Source organism: Penaeus vannamei, unplaced genomic scaffold (assembly GCF_042767895.1).
Source record: "Penaeus vannamei isolate JL-2024 unplaced genomic scaffold, ASM4276789v1 unanchor566, whole genome shotgun sequence".
Lineage (NCBI taxonomy): Eukaryota > Metazoa > Arthropoda > Malacostraca > Decapoda > Penaeidae > Penaeus > Penaeus vannamei.
In genome coordinates this window covers 26,443-35,000 of record NW_027213570.1, presented here as the reverse complement: position 1 = coordinate 35,000, position 8,558 = coordinate 26,443, and the positions used below count along the sequence as shown (strand labels likewise).

The following is an 8,558-nucleotide window of genomic DNA, read 5'->3' as shown; positions in this document are numbered from 1 at the left end:
AGTCATAGCTCGCCCGCATGCGTGTGTGTGTAAATGTGTGCTTGTGCGTGTTCGTGTGCGCAAGTAAACACACTTCTTAAGCCGAAATCGCTGACGTCGAAAGAAAGAGCGACCATCAGGAAGCTGCTCATCACAAGCCTTGTTGCCACGTTCGCAGAGGTCAAATTAGGACACTGAAGTCATATGCGCGTGATGGGGGGGCAGGTCACGAGACCCGATTTGGCAACAGCGCCGTTTGCTTCCGAGGGCGACCACGTGATTGGACGTCGTTTTGTCGAAGTCGAAGTCGAGGTCGATTGCACGAGTTGCGGCGCGTTAATGGGGAGGTGGACCTATATGTGTGTTTATGGGTAAGTGTGTTTGTGGGCAAGTGGTTATGGGTAAACAACAGATGTTCAGTGGCACACCAATGAACTAGCAAATAAACAAAAAAAAAAAGATAGGGAGTAATAGAAAACAAATATAAATTGGAAAAATACCCTAATAAGTAATAAAGATATGAACGACGATAACAAATACAAGAAGAAAGATATAAGAAGCGATAAAAAATAGGAGTAATATTAACATAAGAACGAAGAAAGAAAGAAAGAAAAAAAAACATAACAAAATGAAAATAACGCAAAGAGGAGGGAAATTAACACAAAAACAAAGAAAACAACAGAAAAAGAAATAGAAAACAAACAAAAAGAAAACAGAATTAAACAAAAAAATGGCCACAGAAAACCCAATCTCACCCTCCTTAAAACAAAAACAAAAAAAAAGCAGAAAAAGAAGAAGAAAAAAAGCAGAAGATAAGCGGAAGGAGAGAGAACACCGGGCAGCCCTGCAAGTTATTCGATACATTAAAATAACTTCGAGTTCCTTGCGACAAACGCCTTTTAAATTCCCAGCCACCACACGCGGAGACATCTTAGTAGTGATATTGCTCGATTTGCGAAATCACCGAAGCGAGACGCGACGGGGAAATCGTGCGCTGGGGACGGGGGAGCGGGTTGATTCGTCAGCCGGGACGTTATGGGGAAGGTACGTTTGTGCAAAAAATAAATAAATAAGTAAATAAATAAAAAATAATAAAAAATAAAGTGTGTGAGAGAGAGAGAGCAGAGGGAGATTGAGAGATTGATAGAGAGATAGACAGATAAATAGAGAGAGAGAGAGGGAGAGGTAGAGGGAGGGAGGGAGGGAGGGAGAGAGAGAGAGAGAGAGAGAGAGAGAGAGAGAGAGAGAGAGAGAGAGAGAGAGAGAGAGAGAGAGAGAGAGAGAAAGGGAAAGAGAGAGAGAAAGAGAAAGGGAGAGAGAGAGAGAAGGACTGAGGGAGAGAGAAGAGGAATTTGATGTTTCCTTATTCAAATTTCTTGTGTTTCTGCTTTGATGAAGATGGTACATTTCCGACTAGATTTTTTCAGCTTTTATCGCAATTTGATTTTCCATACTTGGAATTTCATCAATCATTTTTTCTCTCCTTTCTCGACATTTCTTTTCGAATCTCTCTCTAACTTCCTCTTCCACGAGTCATCTGTCCCGAGTCCTTCGGTCTGTCGCGCGAAGAACCACAAGGAACCGCGGAAAGGAAGCGTCCGGATGACGTTTTCAGGGAACGTGACTTGGATTTTGGACGCGAGTCGATTCTCGGGGGTTCGAGCTGTTACTCTCGCGATGGTGCGCACACACGCACACATGCATCCATGTATGAATGTTTATACATATGTATATATATATATATATATATATATATATATATATATTTATATATATATATACATATATATATATATATATATATATATATATATATAAAGATGTATATATACATATCTCTATAAACACACACACGCACATACATATATACATATGCAAAATGTGTACGTGTTTCTTATACTGTAGATCATACGATAAGACAAAATAAGAATATCGGTTATCCATTCCAATTCCTTACTAATTAGTCATCTCTTACATCACCACTTTGCCACTATTAGTCCTTTCCCTTTTAATTAGAATATACATATATTCCGCCCTAAAAGCAATCAGAGGAGATCCAATAAGGATGAAAGTGACCGCTCGATGTTTGCGAGGCGACTTCGGTACAGACATGTTTCAAAACAGGGTCGAGACAGGGAAGCGAGAGCTCACTACCGGGTTTGTTTGGGTCGGTTACACTAACAACAGAGGATGTCGTTCTTGCACAGATTTCTTAATCTTTCATACAAATATGATAACCTATGTGCGTAAAGACTACAGTATAGTCTAAAACCCTATAGAAAGAAAGAATATGATAACCTAGAATTATGAAGTAAAATCTGAACAAAGTGCAATCCGTTGTGGTTATTGTAATAACAGCAAAATTTAAAACAACTTTATCTAAACAGTGCCCAGGTGTGTGGACTAGAATCTGCTACATTAAATGTTACAGGGTTCACTAATGTGGCTATTCAACCTTCCTTTAATGGCGGTTGGGAAACGGAGTAAAATATAATTTCCATTGAGACATAATATGAACTTGTTTGCATGTTAATGAACCAGGTAGGTAACTGCATATTATTAGCAATTGCAATGAAAATATAAAAGTTATTAATCTTTTCTCTTGATCACTATGCAAATATAATTAATTATAAATCAACCTTTTCTATTTGCTTCTTTGCCCGATAAATATTTTCCGTCTGCAATAGGAAGTATTTACAAAAGTATGTAAACATGAGAGCAGTCAAAGTGTTGGAGGTCTGTCGCTAATTATGCTTACAGCTATGCGAACCACCTGCGGCCTTCTTTGCAACAACAAAAAATGGTAGAGAGAGAGAGAGAGAGAGAGAAAGAGAGAGAGAGAGAGAGAGAGAGAGAGAGAGAGAGAAAGAAAGAGAGAAAGAAAGAGAGAGAGAGAGAGAAAGAAAGAGAGAGAGAGAAAGAAAGAGAAAGAGAGAGAGAAGGAAAGAGAGAAAGAGAGAGAGAGAGAGAGAGAGAGAGAGAGAGAGAGAGAGAGAGAGAGAGAGAGAGAGAGAGAGAGAGAGAGAGAGAGAGAGAGAGAGAAAGAGAGAGAGAGAGAGAGAGAGAGAGAGAGAGAGAGAGAGAGAGAGAGAGAGAGAGAGAGAGAGAGAGAGAGAGAGAGAGAGAGAGAGAGAGAGAGAGAGAGAGAGAGAGAGAGAGAGAGAGAGAGAGAGAGAGAGAGAGAGAGAGAGAGAGAGAGAGAGGAGGGAAGAGAAATAGAGAGAAAGAAATACAACATTTAAATAATAGTTGACACAGAACACTGACTGTGCATTTTGCTATCTCTCTCTCTCCACCCTGTATCCTAACGCCTTCCATCCTCTTCAGTGAGACACCACGCTACACAGAGCGAAAATATAACCGGAAACGAAGAAAGAAAGAGAAGACACGGTAGACCAAAGTTTATGCTCACTTCGACACAGCATCATCCCCACAGCGGCCTTGATATGCTGACAAACAGATGAAGTCAGCATTTGTGTCTGCCAGTGCGTCGCTCGCTCTGCCTACCCCATGACGTCAGAGCCTCGACATCGACAGGTGATTTATACAGGTGAGATTAGGTTACCGTTAGGGCTAGTTAGCTTCGGGTAGGTTACCTAAGGCAGGGTTAGCGTAGGTTACGTTAGGCTTGGGGCCTGTTTAGGCTTAGGCAGGTTAGGCCAGGATGTTGTGATAGGCCAACATAGGATAGCACGGGTTAAGATAGGCTTGGGTAATTACGTTAGAAATTATAAAGTTAGGATAGGATATGCTAAACTAGGATTTGTTCGGTTGAGAGAGAATTGGCTGGTTTAGGATGCGTTACATCTAGCTGAACATTATTAAAGTTAGATAGGATATATTAGGCTACAACTTTTACAATCTACTAGGTAGATTGTATGGTAGTCTAAGATTGGTTCCATTGGCTGGGGATCACAAGACTGGGTTCTTCGGTTCATCTTACGATCACTGCTGTATCATTACATTATGCATTTATGGTAGTTTATGATATTAAATAAAATCAAATAACGAGAACAAAAAAGGATAACAATAGTGATGATAATGATGACAGTGATGATATAACAATCATAAGTATCATTTAATTATCAATTTTATTATAAATCTGCATATTATTCTCATTCGCATTTCCATTGTTATCAACATCTATTAAATTTAATATCTGCTTTCGTCATTTTTTTTTATCCCCCTCCTCTCTCTCTCTCTCTCTCCTTCATTCAATATTCCCTCTTTCCTTTTGCCATCACTCTAATATTATAGCTTTTAGATTTCCGCTGTCCCTTTGTCGTCCTGCCATCTCTCACTCTCCCTCTCTGCTTCTGTCTCTGCGTCTGGTTCCGACCCGTTCTCTCTCTCTCTCTCTCTCTCTCTCTCTCTCTCTCTCTCTCTCTCTCTCTCTCTCTCTCTCTCTCTCTCTCTCTCTCTCTCTCTCTCTCTCTCTCTCTCTCTCTCTCTCTCCCTCCTTCCCTATCTTTCTCTCTCTCTCTTCCTCCTTCCCTCAATCTCTCGCTCTTTCTCTCCTTCTCTTTCCCCCTTTCCCCTTCACTTAACCTTATTATGAATTTAGAAAAAAAGACCATTAAATTAACTCATCCATACATACAAAGGAATCTGGAACTCCGATTCGAGAACATCAATGTACAGCTCGTTGATGTCAGGTCTCTGGTCGTCCTCGGAGTCGCTCGAGCTCAATAGATGGCGCTGGCAGTCCTCCAGGAGGTCGTTTTCTTTCATCCTTGACCTCTGAGCGACCTCCAGGGGGGACTTATGAAAAGTTTATTTTTAAATTTTCTATATTTTTATTTTCTTGATTAATTCATCCTTTGTGTCACTCTAAGGTCCTCTCACTTGTTTTCATATTATGTTTCCTGTTCTATTTTTTTCTCCGTATTTTCATAATCACGATTTAGTCATTTTTGTCAGATTTAATATCCTGTAATTAGAAATATATATTCAGAACACTCCAAATACACTTGTATTCACTTTTTTTTCAAATTAGACTCAAATTAAACCTCCACATTCATCAAACCATTTGTCCAAATACATTCGCTCATCAATTAGCCCCATTTATACCTCAATGCACCTTTTAAAAACGTGCCGCAACCTCCTCCTATCCTTAAAAAAATGAATAAAAAAAAAAAATCGACAAGCATTCCGTAATTCAGTTCTATATTTTGAAAACTTGACTATCTGGACAATGACCTCTTAATCTATAAATAGGTTTCGCTTATTCGAACCGTGGTTTCTAAGTCAGTCAATGATTTTCGTTTATCCGGATAGTGGTCACAAAATCTATATTAAGTTTTTAATGAGCAGGGAAGTGGACTGTAAATAATTTTTTCCGCTTATTCGGATAATGATTTCCAAATCAGCGAAAGATTTTCACTTATCCGGACATTGGTCTCTCTATGTCAATAATTTTCGCTTATCCGGACAGTAATCTCAACACCGATAAGCATTTTCCTCTTTTGCGTTCTCTACATCTCGCTTATTCGCACAGTAACCTCCAAAGCAAAAGATTTACGCTTATCCGGACAGCTGTCTCTCCTGCAACGAATAATTTCCGGAAAGCGGTGATTGGTTCCCTTGCGTTTCCGTAAACCGAACTGCTTGTCTCGGCACAGCGGACCTTGACTCTGAGTATCCGATGTCTTTTTATTCGTGTTGCGTGTGGTTTGGTGGTTCGGCTGCTGTCTCGAACGGAGCGGAGAGAGAGAGAAGTCAGAGAAAGACTGATAATGAGAGGGATAGAGAGAGAGGCGAAGGGGAGAGGTAAGAGGGAGGGGTAAGAAGGGAATGAGGAAGGGAGAGAGAAGGGAGGGAAGATGGGAAGGAAGGAGAGAGAGAAAGAGGCACAAAGAAATATAAACAAAGGAAGTATTAGAGGGAGGTAGAGAGAGAAAAAAAAGAAAAGAGAGTGGGAGGAAGATAATGAAGGAAAAGGAGAGGGAAATAAAGAAGGGAGAGAAAAAAATATGAAGGAAAGAGAGAGAATAAGGAAGAAGAAAAGAGGAAAATTGAATAAAAAACGAAAGACAGAGGAAATAGCGGAAAGAAATAGTAAAACTCAGAAAGGAAAGAGAGAAGGAGAAAGAGATAAAGAGGGAAGAGGTGGAGGAAGAAGAAATACAGAAGAGAGAGGGATAAGAAATGCTAGAAGAGAGATGGGTAAGAAATATTTTGGTTTTGTGGTTTATAAGGCGTCTGCCAGTTTCTCTACGACATAAGTGTCTTGGATAATGGTATAATGACGACGACGACGATGCACGACCATGACTATGACGACGATGATGATTACGATGACGATGACTGTGATGATGACGATGACAATGGTGATATATCTTAGTCTTTTCTCACGTAACAATATGATGACAATAATGGTTACGATAACAATACTGCCAATGATATCAATAACAGCAATAGCAGCAACACCAGCATATCTCACAGTTATTAATCATTTTTATAAAAGAAAAAATTATACGAAATGCTGCGCTCCATTTAATCTGTCCCGACTGTCAGTAAAGATAGATTACGTCTCGGGTCATTTGATACAGCGCACGTTTCGAAATCCGGGTCGACTTCAAAACAATATTCTGCCTTTGACACTCGCTGTTGCTACTGAGGAAATATTTATTGTTGTATTGGAGAGAGGAGGGAGGAGGCAGGGAAAGGAGGGAGGAGGGAGGGAAAGGAAGATGGGGGGAGGGAAAGGAAGATGGGGAGAGATAGGGAAAGGAGGGAGGGGAAGAAGGATGGGGGAGGGAGGGAAAGGAGGATGGGAGGGAGGAGAGGGAGGGAGGGAGAGGAGAGAGGGAAGAGAGGGAAAGGAGGGAGTGAAGGGAGGGGAAGGAGGAAGGAGGGGGAAGGGAGGAGAGAGAGAGAGAGAGAGAGAGAGACAGGGAGGAGGGAGAGAAGGTGGGGAAAGATAAGAAGGTAAGAAGGTGGGAAAAGGTATAGAAGGGAGAAGGGGTAGGAAGGGAGGAAGGAAGGAAGGAGAAAAGGGGCGAAGAGATGAAGGGAGGAGGGGATCGGCAGAGAGGAATCTTGCGGTAGAAACAGAGGGAAGAAGAAAGGAATCGTAGGTGGATGGATAGATAGACGGACGGATGAGTGAATGAATTAATCGACAGATGGATAGAGAGATTGTGTAACAGAGAGAGAACAAGAAGCAGATGTTACAGCAGGTGCGGCAAAACAAGTGCATAGGAAACGCCACATGAATCTACCTTCGCAAAGCAAACTCGACCCTGTCCAGCGTCAGTGCCAATCATAATGATAAATTCGGCAATGGTAAACGCGCTAATGATGCTCGTACTACTACTGCACCATTGCAATGAGATTATAATCAGTATTCTAATGGTTGCAACGAAAAAATGTTAAAATCATACCAATGTCACAAATAATATTGATAATAACAATAATGATAATGATGATGCTAATACCAACAATAATAATAATAATGATGATGAATAATGATAATCATGATATTATTATCATCATCAGTATGATTATTGGTGGTGGTGGTGCTGATGATGATGCTCATGATGATCTTCATCATGATCACAATTATCATAATAATAATGATAAGATAATAATCATAATAATGACAGTCAGTCACAGTCATAATTGTAATTCTAATAATCCTAATAATAATGATGATTATGATGATAACAGCAACAATAATAAAATTATAGTAGCGATGATAATAACGAAAATATCAATAAAAATAATAATGATAATGATCATGATGGTGGCAATCAGTAACAAAAAATAGCGATTACAATACTACTACTAATCATCATGACGGTTATAATAATTTGGAATATGAAAGTTCAGAATTTCTGACGATAATGACAACAGGAAAATAATGATAACAACCGTAGTTAGCAGTAATTTCCAACTTCATCATAATGACCGAACTGTCAACACAACACCGCTTATCTCACTATCTCTATCTCCGTGCGTAAACAACAACCAACGTCATCACACACAAACATACATACGCACACACACACACCTCGGCCGGTATGAATACACAATCCGTCCACCATTATCTCGCATAACAAAACTCCAAAGACTATGTAAATAACAAGTCATCGCAAGCCATTCAGAGGGTCCCTTTTAATCGTCAGTCACAAGCAACTTTTCTCGGATCGTCTTTGGAAAGGCTAAAATGTCCAGACCCGGAATCCTACGTAGGTTCGCTTCGGACGACACGGAGAAGACTGATGCACAGGTGAGCACGTTTATTGTCCTGGGCTCGGGTGCCGGATAGGTTTTTTTCATTATTATTTTGGTGAAGCGGGGGTGGATGTGGTATTTATGGTTATTATATTTTTCAGGGTATGCCTTTTCCTTGTTGGAATGTATAAGGTTGTAATTATATATCTCTTTCTCTGTCATTCTCTGATGTGGATATATTTGTTACCAAAAAAAAAAAAAAAAAAAAAAAATCAGCTATTTATCTGTTTGATACTTTTTTTATGAATCATCAGTGATGTACATTTATACATTAATTTTATCTTATTCTTTGTTTTGCTTATATTATTTCGCCTGGAGCATTTATCAGGATTTATGTGGTG

General features: G+C 39.8%; 1 protein-coding gene across 2 annotated transcripts in view; it reads right to left on the bottom strand.

The window, feature by feature from the left end:
- Nucleotides 1–8,203, bottom strand: part of LOC113811988 (neprilysin-2-like) — a 42,356-nt gene extending 34,153 nt beyond the window's left edge. The window contains exons 1-2 of one of the 2 annotated variants that reach the window (XM_070119709.1): nucleotides 8,160–8,203; nucleotides 4,580–4,909 (exon numbers count right to left, since the gene is read on the bottom strand). In XM_070119709.1, coding sequence (XP_069975810.1) covers nucleotides 4,580–4,710 — 131 coding nt within the window. In that variant the 5' untranslated portion in view covers nucleotides 4,711–4,909; nucleotides 8,160–8,203. Of the gene's footprint in view, nucleotides 1–4,579; nucleotides 4,910–8,159 lie in introns of those variants that run through there. The other variant, XM_070119707.1, reaches the window with a different exon arrangement.
- Between the last annotated feature and the right edge of the window lie 355 nt (nucleotides 8,204–8,558).